Below are 17729 nucleotides of genomic sequence, written 5' to 3' on the forward strand. Positions count from 1 at the left end.
TTTTACTTCTAAAACAAGTTTTGTTGTTCCATGTCACAAATGTCTTGGTTTCTTAGCAAATAATTCAGCTGCAGGTGCTGATGCTTTTATGATTGATTGATTTATTTATTTATTTTAATAGGAGGCCTTGGAAAAGACCATGAAATACTGAGGAGGAGGATTGAAAATGGGGCTAAGGAACTTTGGTTTTTCCTCCAGAGTGAACTGAAGAAGTTGAAAAATCTAGAAGGCAGTGAACTACAAAGACGCATTGATGAATTTCTGTCTGATCTGGGTCATCAGGAAAGGTACTTGTATTAACTCATTCTAAATATAAACTGTAAGGGTTATGGATTAATTTGAGTAAGCTACTGATATGCTACTTTAGAGTCTCTTAGTATAAATTGTTGTTCTGTGGGCTAAAATACCATGTCTGAGGCATGAATGTAAAATTACTACTTTTATTTCATGGGACATGAAGTATATATCAATCTTATGTCACTACAGCTTAGAGTATTACCCTTTAACCTGATAAATCTTCTTCCTTTTTTTTTGTTTTAATCAGAAGACCTGGCTCCTGGGTGCCAGTTGCAGCTTTTCAGCTGCATCTGTCTATTTCTGCACCTATGTGCATATTTGTACATAGAACAAAACCATTAATAAAACATTAAAACTTTGTTTTATTTATCTCACTGTGCTTTTCATGAACACTGGGATATAAGTTATGTTGACTGTTGGGATGTTGTGTAAGTGGAATTCCTTTAAAATTGGGTAATACCTTAATTTTAGGACTAACTGTTTTTCTGAAAAGTCACTATGTTGTAATTAGAATGTAACAGAATATTTCAGACAGAAATGACATTTAATTCCACTGCCATTATGATGTTTTCAGAGATGTGTTGGAATTGCATTTTCAGTTGTGGCTGATCTTGTGGCCTCCCCTTTGTTGAAGTTCCTTTTGTATTGCGCTGAGAGGCTCTGCATGAGTTTTGTTCATGCTGAACAGAAATAATCCAGGAAGTATTAAACATTCAGTAAAATCTGTCTGTAAGTTTATTCTATTTATAACTCTGCTCCCAACAAGATTGCAATAGCAATTTGTGTCTCATTAGTAAACAGTCATAAGAAAATAGTTGAACTAACTAAATATACTACCTTTAAAAAGTATCTCTTTTGGACAAAAGGTGAGATCTGCATGTGTGAACACCAGGAGTAAATCATGAGCCCTTGAAACTTAATACTGAAGTAAAAGGAAAAAGGGGACTTTTCAGTTCTTTGGAAACAATGTAAACACTATTTAAAACCTAGTTTACAAATAATACAAATTTAATATTAATGTGGGCAAATAATATAATTCATAAAATTGTGTAATTTCATAGCTCACTATTTCATAGCTCAGTGTCTCAGATTGATGTGCTTTAAAGTGAGAAGGGACTATTCAATTATTGAGAGCTATTGTCTTTTAAAGATAAGCCATTACATTTCATCCAGTTATTTCTCTACTGAGTACAGTTATGTTGACTGACATGCAAGTAGTGCCTGGCTGGGACAGAATTTTCCAAAAGACTTGAGATCTTCAGCTAGGCAGTCAAGTGACAGGGAGGCTGCCACTTCCCTGGACAGTTCCCTCCACTCAGAAACACTTGTTCTCCAGAGAAGTTATTTCCATTTGGGTTTCTTGGACTCCAGATCATGGATTCCTCATGTACCTTTTAAACGCCCTGTGCCTAAACTGGATTAAGTAGTCTAATGCCAAACTTCCTGATGTCTGTCATGGGAATAAACCCACTTGTGTACACGTTCCAGCTCTATATAGCCAGGATCACATCAGGCAGTGGCTACGGTGGGGCTTTGGATAATGTTGTGTATAGCATGCCAGAAGGTTTTGATGTCCCTGCCTCCCATGATGAAGCCATATCTTCACATCTCTCTGTGCTTCAGGATTAGTAGAAACCCATGCTAGAATTGCACACTCTTTTGCTTTGAATAATAGAAGTCTACGCTGTATGCCTCTGGGAGTTATGAGAATCATGGAATGGTAGGGGTTGGAAGTGACCTCTTGTATCCAACACACTTACTGAAGCAGGATCACCTAGGGCAGGTGACGTAGGAATGCTCTAGAAAAGGAGACTCCACAACCTCTCTGAGCAGCCTCTTCCAGTGCTCCTTCACCCTTAAAGTAAAGGTTTTCCTCATGCTGATAAATCCCACTGTGGCAGTCTGAAACCACTGTGGTAGTGGAAGAGGTTTGTATATGATGCTAGAAATCACAGCTGCTCTTTTTACTTTCTTTACTTAAAATTTCATTGTAGAATAAAAGTACTCTGTAGACTGACACAGTGGTTTTCAGAAGCAGAATGTCCTGGAATCTGTTGTGCCTTGGTAGTAGATCTCTGTAGACCTTCCTGTGTGGTGAGGTTCCCAAAGAAGACTGAACTAGTTTAAGCTAAAACCAAAGAGCCAGAAACAAGGTTTTGTTAAAATAAGATACAGTTGTTGTTTTTTCTCAGAAATTCAAAGTGATTGCATAACAGAAAACAGATACAAAACATTTTCTACAACATTTGGCATTTGTCCTTGGTGTATTTACAGCATTGGATTTGGGCAATGAATTTATCTTGTGTTGCCAGAATGCTCTTCTTTTTACTCTAGTCCTGAGGAAGTTTGTTTTTTCACCTTGAGTCAGGCTGCTCTTTCCCTTTAATCTCTCAGGCTAGCTCTGTGAGTTTTAGGAAAGCTCCCACCTCCTTGCATGCACACCCTTTGGCCCCTGATGAACTGCTGTATCCAGGGTCCTCTTTTCCCTTGGGATACACAGGAGCTTCCCAGGGAGGGAGCAGTCTCCTTTTCTCTCTCCACAGTCTATCTCCTCCTAAAAGAAACACAACAGAAGTTCAGAGTGAGCAAATCAGATGCTCTTTTTCACTCTGAGAATCACAACTTCTTGGTGTGTTTTGTTGTGGATTTTCTGCTGTGGTGTTTGGTTTTGTGTTTGTTGGTTTTGTTTTTTTCCATAAAGGGTTTAAGTTGCCAAATGCCTTTTTATAGTATTTATGTGTTTTAGATAAGTGGAATTCTGCATGTGAAGCTCTATTAGTATTTGTACAGACATAAACATTATTTGTATTTTAACATATGCTATAATTAATATTTGGATTAGAAAGATCAGTGCTAATTATAAGTACTTCAAGAAGTTTGTGATGCCCTCAGGTGGGAAAGCAGACAAAGGGGGGTGGGTGGTGATCACATGATGAGGTAGCTATGTAAGGAAAGTGGTAATGCTTATTTTGGGCTGTTTGTGAGGAAAGCTTGTTGTGTTGCTTTTAAAGTGATTATAAACCTAAAGACAATTTCTGTGCCTCTGGATAAGTAGAATTAGTGGGCTTTTTCCAAATCTTAGTGCTGATACAGTATCACAGTATGACTAAGGTTGGAAGAGACCTGGAGGATCATTGAGTCCAACCTATCAACACAGACCCCATGACTAGACCATGGCACCAAGTGCCACGTCCAATCTCCTCTTGAACACCTCCAGGGATGGCGACTCCACCACCTCCCTGGGCAGCACATTCCAATGACGAATGACTCGCTCGGTGAAGAACTTTCTCCTCACCTCGAGTCTAAACCTCCCCTGGCGCAGCTTGAGACTGTGTCCCCTTGTTCTGGTGCTGGCTGCCTGGGAGAAGAGACCAACCCCTTCCTGGCTACAACCACCTTTCAGGTAGTTGTAGAGGGCAATGAGGTCACCCCTGAGCCTCCTCTTCTCCAGGCTAAACAATCCCAGTTCCCTCAGCCTCTCCTCATAGGGCTTGTGTTCAAGGCCTCTCCCCAGCCTTGTTGCCCTTCTCTGGACACGTTCAAGTGTTTCGATGTCCTTCTTAAACTGAGGGGCCCAGAACTGGACACAGGACTCAAGGTGTGGCCTAACCAATGCAGGGGCACAATGACTTCCCTGCTCCTGCTGGCCACACTATTTTTGATGCAGGCCAGGATGCCCTTGGCCCTCTTGGGCCACTATTGATATGGTAGTTATTCTCTTGTTGGATGCCTTAGTCACTATTTCTTGGCTGTGTCCTAGGGGGTGTGCTGATTTTTCTGTCAGAGAATGCCATCCTTGGCAGGTGTGTATGTCGGGTACTTCACTACTGATTCTGCTTAAGAAGCAATGTGGCCCAATGCAGTTTCCTGCATTGTGGAATATGTAATTGTATTCTTGTAGCTGCCGTAGGGACAAAGGTTATTGAGAGAAACTTCATTTTAACAGTGGAAGTGCTTTTTGATAGAGTTATCAAAGAAGAACAGATCAGTCCCCTAGTGGTCACAGTTGTTTCATATGTGGGCATTACAGTTTTTGCAAGTGGATGTCACTGAGGTAGTGTCAGTCCTCTCAGCTGGGGAGCAGCTGTCTTCAGGGCTGGCCAAGGTTTGGTGCTTGGTGTTTCAGGCATGTTTTCACGTTGTTTCCTTTTAATTTGGTGGAACATAAAATTGCTGTATTTTTCTTAGATTTCTTTTTTCTTTCTCATCTTTTAATGTAAAGTTTCTATAAAGTTTAAATGTAATTTGGACATATGGCTGGAATCAGTGTCTAGACTGATCTTCAAAAATGTGTTAAAAATGCCTGCCCTCCCCTATTTATTTGTGACAATCAAATGCAGATTAAACTTACAGCCAGATTCTGTACTCCCATCTGCTTTCCAGGAGCAAAGCACTTATAAGATATGAAACAAAGATAACAACCACAAATTGATATTGCTGGTTAGTGACACAGTGAAAGATCAGGTTTCATGTTTTGAGTGTCTGAAGTGCCACTGTGAAGTTCCTTCTGCCATTTCATCGCCCACAGTAGCCTCCAGTGCTCCTAGGCAGGCTCATCTTCTGTCTGCATTTTGCTCTCTCGGGCCTGTGGATCACCAGTCCATCTACTTCTTAGCTCTCACATGGAGCTTGACTCTGGTCTTCGCTGTTAATTAGTCTGTGTTGCTCTTAAATCTGTATTAATAAACCATTATGATGGCCTGTCGCACTCGAGAACCTAGCAGATGGAAACCTGAAAAATGTACATTTCCCAGCAGTAGCAACCAAAGAAAGGAGGTCTGTGTGACTGCAAGTGTGTTAACATTGCACTACCTTATTGTAATTTCTGTGAATGTTTCAGTTCCTGGTTTACTGCAGAGTTTTGTAAGAGTAGTATTTACTATTTTTTTTTTTAACAAAAATATTGTGGATACTGTTTGCAAACTCTCGCAGGAATTCATAAAATCTTCCACCCATTATTTGACAATAATCTATACGGTTTGTAGTGAGCAAAGCTGCTTCTCCTTAGGCTGTTCCAGGGCTCCCTCATCATTCCTCTTGCCTCAAAAATAATGGAAAGTTGTATTTAGTTTATAAGGATGATTATCATAGAATGGTCTGGGTTGGAAGGGACTTCTAAATGTCATCTAGTCCAGCAGAAAGCAAGGGCATCTTCAGTCAGATCAGGTTGCCCAGAGCCCCGTTGAGCATCACCTTGAATAGCTCCAAGGATGGGGCCTTAACCACCTCCCTGGGCAGCCTCTTCCAGTGTTCCACTACCTACTGCCTTTGCTTTGCCGTGGTCACCATGGTCAGTAAAATAGGTGAAATGGTGATGAGTGATACGGAGAAGGCTGAGGTTCTCAACAACTTCTTTACCTCAGTCTTCACTGGCAAGGGCTCCAGGCAATGGCAGGGACTGGAGGAAGGAATTGCCCATTGTGAATGAAGATCAGGTTCATGACCATCTGAAGAACCTGAAAGTGTTCAAGTCCATGGGACCCAATAGGATACACCCACAGGTGCTGAGGGAACTGGCGGATGAGGTTGCTAAACCACTCTATTATATTCTAAAAGTCGTGGCAGTCTGGGGAAGTCCCCGGTGACTTGAAAAGGGGAAACATAACTCCCATTTCCAAGAAGGGAAAGTGGGATATGACCTAGGGAACTATAGACCAGGCAGTCTCACCTCTGTGCCTGGTAAGATCATGGAGCAGATCCTCCTCCTCCTCCTAGTGGCACTGCTGAGGCAAAAGATCTGGATGTGCTGGAGTGTGTCCAGAGAAGGGCCACCAGGATGACCAGAGGGCTGGAGCTCCTCTCCTATGGAGACAGATGGGTTGGAGAGAATTGGGGCTGTTCAGTCTGGAGAAGGCTCTGAGGAGACCTTATTGTGCCCTTCTAGAATCTTAAGGGGGCCTACAGGAAAGCTGGTGAGGGAATCTTTAATGTCAGGTAATGATAGGACTAGGGGTAATGTTAGGAAGAAGTTTTTCATCATGATGGTGGTGAGACTCTGGCACAGGTTGCCCGGGGAGGTGGTAGAAGCCTCATCCCTGGAAGTTTTTAAGGCCAGGCTGGACGTGGCTCTGAGCGACCTGCTCTAGTGTGAAGTGTCCCTGCCCATGGCAGGGGGGTTGGAACTGGATGATGCTTGTGGTCCTTTCCAACCCTAACAATTCTATGATTCTATCACCCCAGAATCTGGACAACAGATTTTTAGATTTTTTTTTAATAGGAAAACAAACAAATAAACAACACCCCAAACAAGTGCTAAGAGTGTGGGGGGTTTTTGTTTGCTTGTTATTCTGGTAAGTGTTGCATTTTCACTTTTTTTTTGTGCCTATATTTGAACAGAAATGTATTTCTATAAATTAAAAGGAGAGTGTATTGATGAAGTTCATCACAAGAACAAGAAAGACTTTCTAATTGCCAGTGAAAGCATTTGGAAATTGCTCAGTGTGGCTGTGGTTACAGTATTACAGTATCACAGTATCGCCAAGGTTGGAAGAGACCTCGAGGATCATCGACTCCAACCTGTCACCACAGACCTCATGACTAGACCATGGCACCAAGTGCCATGTCCAATTACAATGAACCTTCCATCTACAAAAAGAAGGGAAGAAAAATTCACTGGTTAGGCCACACCTCGAGCGCTGTGTCCAGTTCTGGGCCCCTCAGTCTAGAAGAGATGTTGAACTGCTGAAGCATGTCCAGAGAGGGGCAACAAAGCTGATGAGGGGTCTGGAGCACAAGCCCTATGAGGAGAGGCTGAGGGAGCTGGGGTTGCCCAGCCTGGAGAAGAGGAGGCTCAGGGGAGACCCCGTTACTCTCTACAACTACCTGAAGGGAGGCTGCTTTTAATGAGAGAGAAGGGTTTTTAATAGTTTTATTTTTAATGTGTAGACCTGAATTTTGTCCTCTTTCTTTAAACATACAGTATGGTTGCATCCTGAATAAGAGGAAAGGCACATTTTAAACTCCCCCTAAAACTCATGTGTGCTCTTTTGTAACGTGCTGTGTTGAGTTTGTGCTTGGTGGGCTCCTGTGGGAAGCTTGCAGAAGCTCCCTGGGCTCCAAGGCAGCCCTGCCGCTGGCCCATCTGGGCCTCTGCAATAAGGTGTTGAGGAGGGGAGAAACTGCTGGGCGGGTTCTTCTGTTTTGGTGGTTCTTTTGTTTTGGAGTGCAGAGGGAGTAACACAGAGTACGTGGGGATGTGGAGGTCAGTGAGGAAGTGTAGGGGGAGGGCACACCGGAGCAGCCCTTTCCCTTGAGCCCAGGGAGAACCCCATGCCCGGACAGGTGGCTGTGCGTGTAGGTGGCTGTGAGGGGAGCCTGCGCTGGTCAGTTGATGCAGTTGGCAAAACGGTCGTGATGTTGTTTCGATGAAACTGATTCTGCTTCCCCAAGCCGAGCCTGTCTGTTCCTCGTGGCCATAGGAGTGGCTGAGCCCTCCCTGCCCTTTGTCTCCACCCTGGAGCCCTTTGTTGTGTTTTCTACACCCCACCCCAAAGGGGGTAGGAGTGAACCAGAGGCTGTGGGGTGCTGGCTGGGTGGGCACTACTAGCTTGTAATGCTGTCTATAAATAGGAAAAATGCTGCTTTAGGAGGAGAAGGCTCTTTATCTGTTCAGCTGTTTGTATAGAATCCATTGTATTAGGTCTAGTGCATCACTAACTCTGTTCTGATTGTCCCTAAACTGTGCTTGTGCATTACTTTTAAGTATTATGTCTTTAATAGTTAGTGATTAGAAGGTAGTTACTTCATGATACATTAAATGGCTTATTTTTCATACAAAGCCAGAGTAGAGTGTTTCAAGCTCAGTTATCTTATAAAACAAAATACAGTTTATATAGTTAGAGATTAGAATGTAAATATGATCCTTCAAATCGATTGACAAAAGGTGAACAAGACTGCTGCTGGACAGTTTGGGTGGAATGTTTAATAAAGCAACAGTAGATGATATAGTAGGTTGTGTGTCACTGTTACCCACTGGAATGAGGGTGAGAATGGAAAGATACAGATCCATAAATCCATTTATTAGTGAGAAGGTTGTCTGATAACTTTGCTGATAAAGATAGCTCTGTCCTGATTTGGTTTATCTCAATATTTACTGCTTAAATATTGTGTCACTGGAAATAGTTACCTTCTAGAGATGTATTTACTGCTTCTCTTTCACTTGCTAAGCTAAGGGACAGCCTTAGCTAATTATGTTTGTGGCTTCAGTACTAACAAGTGCTGCCTTGTGTTACTTCTCTGACAGGACCACTTCAAAGGTTCATAGAAGATACTTTCCTTTTCTGCTCATGCTCCTTTTTGTCACCTCATAAATTTCTCTGCCTTTGTTCTGTTGTATCTCTTCCCAGTGATCAAACTTGCAGCTTATCAAGAATTTCAGACAATGAATTGCCACATCTGAAATTCAGGTGGAAGAGTTAAGAAAAGTGGTTCAAGCCTAGAAATTTAGCATTGTTATGGAGAAATGTTTTAGCAACTCTGAATATGCTCTGCCTACAAAGCCAACCTGAAATTACTGGTTCTGAATTGGGGTACCCATTACTTGTAGAGTAGTTAGTAATGTTTTGCAAGTATTTTGAACAATTTACCTGTAGTAGACCTGGCAGCCAGTCACTAGTGGTGTGCCCCAAGGATCAGTGCTGGGCCCTGTGCTCTTTAACATCTTTATTGATGATCTGGATGAGGGCATTGAGTCCATCATCAGTAAGTTTGCAGACGACACCAAGCTGGGGTCAGGAGTTGATCTGCTGGAGCATAGAGAGGCTCTGCAGAGGGACCTCGACAGGCTGGACAGATGGGCAGAGTCCAAGGGCATGAGATTGAACACATCCAAGTGCCGGGTTCTGCACATTGGCCACAACAACCCCATGCAGTGCTACAGGCTGGGGTCAGAGTGGCTGGAGAGCAGCCAGGCAGAGAGGGACCTGGGGGTGCTGGTTGATGGTAGGCTGAATATGAGCCTGCAGTGTGCTCAGGCAGCCAAGAGGGCCAATGGCATCCTGGCCTGCATTAAGAACAGTGTGGCCAGCAGGAGCAGGGAGGTCATTCTGCCCCTGTACACTGCACTGGTAAGGCCACACCTTGAGTCCTGTGTCCAGTTCTGGGCCCCTCAGTTTAGGAAGGAGGTTGACTTGCTGGAACGAGTCCAGAGAAGAGCAACAAAGTTGGTGAGGGGTTTGGAACACAAGCCCTATGAGGAAAGACTGAGGGAGCTGGGGCTGCTTAGCCTGGAGAAGAGGAGACTCAGGGGTGACCTTATCATTCTCTACAACTACCTGAAGGGAGGTTGTAGACAGGGGGATGATGGTCTCTTCTCCCAGGCAGCCAGTACCAGAACAAGAGGACACAGTCTCAGGCTGCGCCAGGGGAGGTTCAGGTTGGATGTTAGGAAGAAGTTCTATACAGGGAGAGTGATTGCATTATGGAATGGGCTGCCCGGGGAGGTGGTGGAGTCGCCGTCATTGAAGGTGTTCAGGAGGAGACTTGATGGGGTGCTTGGTGCCATGGGTTAGTTGTTTGGGTGGGTTGGATTGGTTGATGGGTTGGACACGATGATCTTGAAGGTCTCTTCCAACCTGGTTTGGTTTATTCTAATAAAGGTTTATTCTAATAAAGGTTTTATTCAGTATTCCTAAGGTTAGAAGGGACCTCAAAGATCATCGAGTCCAACCTGTCGATTTCTTCCCACAAGCCACAGATTCTTAAAATACATTGTCCTGAGTTGGTACTGCTTGGGATGTTTTTTTGCCAAATTAGGGGATAATTTTGGCAAACAAATGTTATACAGCATTTTTTACTTCTTGTGTCAAGGATTCTTGTCCTCTTATTTGGCCACTGAAATGTGACAACCCTAGGAAGAGCATCTCTCAGAGTATTGGATAACCTCAATTTAATAGTTGATAGTTCCTCAAAATTCACGTTTTGTGGTTTAAACTTTTAAAATGGCCCTGAGTTTGGCATTTTTAGTTCATTTCCCCCCATTTGACTACTAGTAGCATGCATCCATTCTAAGCAAGCAGAACTTGCAGATCTTCCAGAGTCAGAAGTAGCTCCATGCCATAGAAAATGTTTACTAAACTGTGTGACAAAATTCTGTAGTTATTTTCAGCTAACAGAGGGGTTACTGTTGTGCCTGTGCTAAAGACATTTATAGTATTGTAATCTCTACAAGCATAGTAAGATGCTTGTGGGAGGCTACATAGCTGCTCCTGTTAAAATGCACTGTTGTAGAAATCACTTCATCTTAAACTGGAATAGAATAGAATAGAATAAACCAGGTTGGAAGAGACCTTCAAGATCATCGCGTCCAACCTATCATCCAACACCACCTGATCAACTAACCCATGGCACCAAGCACCCTGTCAAGTCTCCTCCTAAACACCTCCAGTGATGGCGATTCCACCACCTCCCTGGGCAGTCCATTCCAATGGGCAATCACTCTCTCTGTGTAAAACTTCCTCCTGACCTCCAGCCTGAACTTCCCCTGGCGCAGCCTGAGACTGTGTCCTCTTGTTCTGGTGCTGGCTGCCTGGGAGAAGAGACCAACCTCTGCCTGCCTACAACCCCCCGTCAGGTAGCTGTAGACAGCAATAAGGTCACCCCTGAGTCTCCTCTTCTCCAGGCTAAGCAGCCCCAGCTCCCTCAGCCTCTCCTCATAGGGCTTGTGTTCCAAGCCCCTCACCAACTTCGTTGCCCTTGGTCTAGCATGGAGCTATTCCTCAGTTTCCTTTAGCAGCTATCAGGAACAAATGCTTTCTAGCAGGACAAAGGGGCTTCCTAACCCATCTCTAATTTAATACTGTCATTACTCATGGATAAAATGGAGAACACAGTCTTTCTTGGCTGCTATTCAGATTGTGGAGTAGGAAGTGGCATGAAGAAACTGCTTTTGAGGCCATAATTGAGATCTTGTCTTTGATTTTATCCTCTGTTTTAGTAAGACTGTTTTCTGTTGTTTACAGGTCAATAATGACCGACTTGTACTACCTCAGTCAAACAGATGGAGCAGGAGATTGGCGAGAAAAAGAGGCCAAAGATCTAACAGATTTGGTGCAGAGGAGAATAACTTACCTACAGGTAAGAGTAGAGCTTTTACATCAAGGCACATTTTATTGATGTATCTATAGCACTCGGCTGTATCCTTGTAACAGAACAATTACCTGAAAGTTTTAAGTGAATGCTTGTATATGGGCAAATCATATACAAAGGCAATTAGAGTGGCTTTTTCCAAGCAATATTTTCTATGTATATAGGAATGATAGTATTTCAAGCAAATACTTTAAGGTATGGTTTGGTGGGGTTTTTGTTCTGTTTGTATTTTATTTTGACATTTACTAGAAGACTTTTACAGTACTGGTTCATACACACGGTGTTATCTTTGATGCTCATCTGCATTGAATTTTGCTTTAAGACAACATTTAATGCATGTGCACATGTACAGTCCATTAATAGCACTAGGTAACAAGGTCTTGGAGTTACCACAGCTAATTGTGTGAAAATACAGTTTGAGTGCTCACCAGTATTTAAAGCGTTCACGTGCCTCAATGACAAACAGTTCTAGACCCTTAGTGTCAGAAAGGATATCACAAGTGTAAGACTTGAAGAGGAAAGTCACATGGAGGAGCATCAGATACCTGAATCTTATATCTTAAAGTCTGCAGACTACACAAGTGAAGATTTCTGTCTACTAAGAAAGGGATGTGGTATACAGAACTGTACAGAACCTTGAGTGTCTCAGAGAACTTCAATAGGGAATGACAGCCTGGTCTTTTTTGGAGAAGACATACTTCAGTATACCACTTATGCTGTTCTGCTTATGTAGAATTACGTGTAAGGTTGAATTTAACGAAGTCGAGTGTTTGGGGTCATCAGTCATAACAGCGCAGAACTTGCTTCAGTCTTGTTGGGGTTCTCCAGGGGTGACCTCATTGCTCTCTACAACTACCTGAAAGGTGGTTGTAGCCAGGAAGGGGTTGGTCTCTTCTCCCAGGCAGCCAGCACCAGAACAAGAGACACAGTCTCAAGCTGCACCAGGGGAAGTTTAGGCTGGAGATGAGGAGAAAGTTCTTCGCGGAGAGAGTTGTTCGTCATTGGAACAGGCTGCCCAGGGAGGTGGTGGAGTCACCGTCCCTGGAGGTGTTCAAGAGGGGATTGGATGTGGCACTTGGTGCCATGGTCTAGTCATGAGGTCTGTGGTGACAGGTTGGACTTGATGATCTTTGAGGTCTCTTCCAGCCTTGGTGATACTGTGATACTGTAAAGATTTATAGTGGCAGCATTTCTTTGGTGAACTGTAGGTACAAAAAATGCCTTCTAAATAATTGTATTTAAAGGCTAGTGCTCCCTGTCTGGCATGTCTCAGTTAAAACAGTTTTTAAATGGATGCAAGGGAGCAATTTTATGTGTTAAGGGAGAGAAAGTCAGTTATTTGAAAGAAGCCAACCAAGGGCGTTCCTTCAAACAAGCAAAGCAGCAAACGTTAATTAAATCCAATGCTAAACACTAGTGTTTCTCTCATCAGTTTTGTAGGTCTGCAGTGTAACAGGTGATTTCCTGCTCCATTGGTAAAGGAGATGTCAGCCAGACTTTGATAGCTCTGCTACACTCACGTGGTCTGCACACCTCATTACCCAGGTTGTCACCTAATACAGGAGAGCGAGGGAGATACAAAGACCTGGACCTACTGCTTATCCTGTAACCTGGGCAGAAGAGGTCATTTGCAGCCTGAAGGACTGTAAAGCTTCTTGAGAGAAGCAGGAGCTGGGATCTTCCAGTTCTGACGTGTATGAAGTGGTGGTGTATTGCCTTTACTGGAGAGTCTAACTGCATCAGTTCAAGTGGAAACAATGATTTTTGTGAAAGCCACAGCATCTGCCCAGATTATTCATGATGAAAGACCATGACTCCATTTAGACAATTATAAACATCCCCTTCTCTTTTGCATGACATGCTACATTTTCTTCCACAGAAATGGATAATTTTAACCATCTTACACTTGTGAAAAGTTGTTACTATTTTCAGTTGCAGCATTCATAGGCAGAATTCTAATTTTTCTGTATAGTGAAGCATGTCTTGTGTGCTTGGTTGGGATTTTTTGTTGCTGTTTGTGTGCTTTTTATTTGGTTGGTCAGCTTTTAATGCAGTTGTATGGCCATTATGTTCCAGGGCTTGACAATCCTGGAAGTCCCTGCCAACCCCCTTTATTATGTAAACAGCTCCATTGGCTATGAGTCTGATGAGCAGTGTAGCTAGGGGTGAGAATAGCAAGTACTGCTCAGTCCAGTCAGAGGTTTACAATACTTATTTGTGACTTGAAGCCAGGAGGAAAAATGTGTCAACCTTCACTGGCTTTGAAATTGACTTTTGTTATCCTTTATGAACTGCATGTGTTCATGGTTAGCTTTGGTTAGCAGTTCTGGCTTTAGGAACACACAAACTCTTCTGGGGCATCCAATGTAATAGTCATCCTTTTTCCTCTTTGATGGGTTGTTAATTTCACCTTTTGCAGGAAATCCCAGTTGGAACTGCAATAGATTAAGTATCTCTCCTTTTGAAGTTCTTAATAAATCATTTAAGCTCAAATACATCACTGTCTTTAAATGTGAGTATAGCAATTTGGGGGGAAAAAAATAAAATCACCCAGTCATGAAGAAATGAGTTTAGCTTTCTGTTTAAGTCACAAGCTAATATTGTTATATGTACTTTCTAGTTAATTCTCCAAGGAATGGTAAAACCCAAGCAGGTGCATTATATCAATATCAGGAAGCAGTTAGAGTGTCAAAGTACATCCTGCTCGATTTTTATATTGGCAATAAGCTTCTAGGTGAAATTTGGCCAATTTAAAAGGGCAGACCTTACCAAAGTGTAGCATTTTCAAACATGTCAGCATTTCAGTGCTTTCATCTCCAGAGAACACAGTGATGTGAGGGTTATAGAAAGTACAGAAAATGTTAGCTGTCATTGTTTTCTAATGATGCTCAGACAATCCATTTCAAAATAAGTACAGATGAAGTAGATTCAATAACAATTTTTACTGTGTGGAAAAAAAATGGGAAGACACTGTATGCTAGGTTGAGGTAGCCCCCTTCCCCACTGCTAGGCTACAATAAACACTCAGACAAACGGATTGCAAAAGCGATGGAAAGTTTAAATAGAAAGCAGTGAACATTTACAGAAAAGCAAAAGCATAGTGACAAAGAAAGATCCCAAAACAGACCCAGAAAGATCCCATCCCCACCTGAGGGTACACCCAAGACCCCCAGGGCTCCTCCTTCCCCCTCCCCCTGCTAGGCTAGTCTCAGCTGGCCAGATCTGAGACTGTCCATCCCCACCACTGTGGCCTTGGGCCTAGCCAGGCCCAAAGCCAGGAGACATCTCCCCCAGTTACCGGCTGACGGAGGAGGAAGAAAAGAGAGCGTGCTAGACTCCGCACTGGATCTTATAGTGGTGCAAAGGATTGTGGTAGGAAATACTACATAATTTCCCGTGTTCGCCCCTCTGGGCTGGACTTCTGGACACAGGAAGTAAGCATTGCAGGGGGGCACCCAGCTCAAACTGTAACACTATTAGTAACATGCTTTATGACCTCCTTGACCTCTGTTCTTCCTGTTTGTGTGCTTTCTTTAGAAGCGGGACATGTAAAACGTCTCAATAGAAGTATATTCAGCTGTTTGCTGAAATATTCATTGCAGTACTCAGTTTGATTCCTACCCTTCCAAAACTGTTCAGATACAGCTCTTAAGCATTGATCTTCCCTCATGACCAAACCAAGTGTAAGGCAAATAGCTGGAACTATGTTATTAAATGCCTTTTAAAGGGCAATCCTTTAGTTTTGTCTTAGGAGTAGTACTTTGGTTTTTACACCCACAAATTAAGGCTTGGACTGTAAAAGGTAGAAGTCCCAGCTACAGCTATGTAAATATAATGGTTTGGTTATTTGTTCATGTCTCCAAAGAATTTTGAGTTGAGAGGAGGTGAAGGGGCAGGAGAGGGAACATGAAGGAACAAACTAGATTTTCAAGACAGATCTACAAAGGCTTCTGAAGGCAATTTCTGATTGCTGTTACCTTCACTTCATTGTATCTTTTTAAACCAAGTGATTTGATTGTTAATAGCAGTTTTCAGTAGCAAAAATCTGAAGTGAAGCCAGCCTCTATTTATGGACTCTGAAGTTAGCAGCAATGGGACACCCACCCATGAGAGCACTTGTATGGCAATACCTTGTGTATTACTGTGCATACAATGCCAAAAAGAGAGCAGTGGAGGCTTTGCTACACGCCTTCACAGCAAGCCACATGGAGGACCTGGTTGTAATATATGGGGTTGTAATGTGTAAGGAGAAAATGGTGGCTTCAGGAACTGGCACCAAACAGTGACTGTTGGTCTTTGGAAAGACCTGATTTGTTACCAATTTGCAGAAAATTTGATTAAATAATGGTTAGATGTGAGAGGAATGGAATTTATGTTGACACACAAATATCAGTATTCTCGCAGCTGAAATGAAAGGCGACTTTGCATCTTAGAGTTTTTGTGAAGAACCTTTCTGGAATGCAGAGCTTTGTCTAGGGGCATGTATGTGAGGATTTGCACAGCACAGTGCTATGTTTTAGAGAAAGAAAAACTCTGTTGTTGTGTCATCCACATAGCTAAAAATAGGTTGTGCATCTAAACATAGCGTTGAAATAGTGTAGACGTTTGCTTCCTTTGTTGTTGCCTCTAGGATTGTGGCATGCTGATTAAAATACAGTCTGGATCAGTCTGCTCAGGAAGGGTGCTTTCTGTACTGGGTACATGGTCATTTGGTCTGGGAAGTAGCCCATGAACAAGCATTTATGTTGTTTTTTCTGTCCCGTAGGCAGGTGTCTTTAGTTGGTTCACATGCATGTGCACTGGAAGAGAACCAACAGATTTTATTAGAATAAACCTTTATTAGAATAAACCAAACCAGGTTGGAAGAGACCTTCAAGATCATCACATCCAACCCATCAACCAATCCAACCCACCCAAACAGCTAACCCGTGGCACCAAGCACCCCATCAAGTCTCCTCCTAAACACCTTCAATGACGGCGACTCCACCACCTCTTTGGGCAGCCCATTCCAATGGGCAATCGCTCTTTCTGTGTAGAACTTCTTCCTAACATCCAACCTGAATGTCCCCTGGCGCAGCCTGAGACTGTGTCCTCTTGTTCTGGTACTGGCTGCTTGGGAGAAGTGACCATCATCTGCCTGTCTACAACTTCCCTTCAGGTAGTTGTAGAGAGTGAAAAGGTCACCCCTGAGTCTCCTCTTCTCCAGGCTGAGCAACCCCAGCTCCCTCAGTCTTTCCTCATAGGGCTGTGTTCCAAACCCCTCACCAACTTTGTTGCTCCTCTCTGGACTCGTTCCAGCAAGTCAACCTCCTTCCTAAACTGAGGGGCCCAGAACTGGACACAGTACTCGAGGTACTTGGGAAGATGCCAAAGGAAAAAGCATTCCAACACTGAATCATGTTGATGAAATGTGAACTCTGAGTCCAAACGTTAGCTTACTCTGACAGATTTACAAATGAGAAAGTAATTTAAAATCTTGAAGGCCTTCTATTTTACATTAGGACAGTGAAGTATGCTCAATAACTGTTCATGTTCGCAGGGAAGATTTCACATCAAATTTTCATGGAGCTGGAGCTTGCTCATCCATTTTAACGTGAGATGTGTTGTAGCAGGATGGCTTGTGTGATTTATGACATTTGTCAGCTTTTCAGAGCAAAGTGTGCCTTTGTGTAGATCTCTTCAGCTTCGCTTTTTTGTCCATCCTTGCAGAACCCGAAGGACTGCAGCAAGGCCAAGAAACTAGTCTGTAATATCAACAAAGGCTGTGGCTATGGCTGTCAGCTCCATCATGTAGTCTACTGCTTCATGATTGCCTACGGCACACAGCGGACGCTCATCCTGGAGTCTCAGAACTGGCGCTACGCCACCGGAGGCTGGGAGACCGTGTTCAGGCCTGTCAGTGAGACGTGTACCGACAGGTCGGGTGCCACCACTGGGCACTGGTCAGGTGAGGATTCATGGCTCAAAACTTTTATCTTTGCTTTCATAGATTGAATTACACAGACCTGTTTTGATACCTCTTTCTTTAATGTTATGTGGAGCCTAATGACTGCGACTGCAGTTCTGTACAGAAGCCTCTGTTCCATCTTATTTGTACATTGTATTGCAAAAAATCACAACCTTTACTAAGGTATCTCTGTGCTTTGGCAGAGATACGTTTACATTTCAAATTTAAGTTACAATCCTTCAGCAGTCAGCCACTGTGCTATGTGCCAGATAGGAACCCAGTTTTTATCAGAAGAGAGTATTGAATAGAGCTGTTGTGGATAAACTTCAAAACAGTGAAGGATGTTTCAAATACAGAGCAAAAGAAACTCAAAGGAAATGATATCCAGTAATCATTCACC

General features: G+C 43.1%; 1 protein-coding gene across 3 annotated transcripts in view; it reads left to right on the top strand.

Moving 5' to 3' along the window:
- FUT8 (fucosyltransferase 8) overlaps positions 1 to 17729 on the top strand; it is a 128930-nt gene that overhangs the window by 72508 nt on the left and 38693 nt on the right. For all 3 annotated transcript variants that reach the window (XM_068161589.1, XM_068161591.1, XM_068161590.1), the window contains 3 exons: positions 122 to 287; positions 11256 to 11370; positions 17092 to 17329. In XM_068161589.1, the coding sequence (XP_068017690.1) occupies positions 122 to 287; positions 11256 to 11370; positions 17092 to 17329 (519 nt within the window). The remainder of the gene's footprint in view (positions 1 to 121; positions 288 to 11255; positions 11371 to 17091; positions 17330 to 17729) is intronic.

Source organism: Melanerpes formicivorus, unplaced genomic scaffold, assembly GCF_026170545.1.
Source record: "Melanerpes formicivorus ecotype bairdi unplaced genomic scaffold, bMelFor1.0.p_v2 SCAF_58, whole genome shotgun sequence".
NCBI classification, from domain to species: domain Eukaryota; kingdom Metazoa; phylum Chordata; class Aves; order Piciformes; family Picidae; genus Melanerpes; species Melanerpes formicivorus.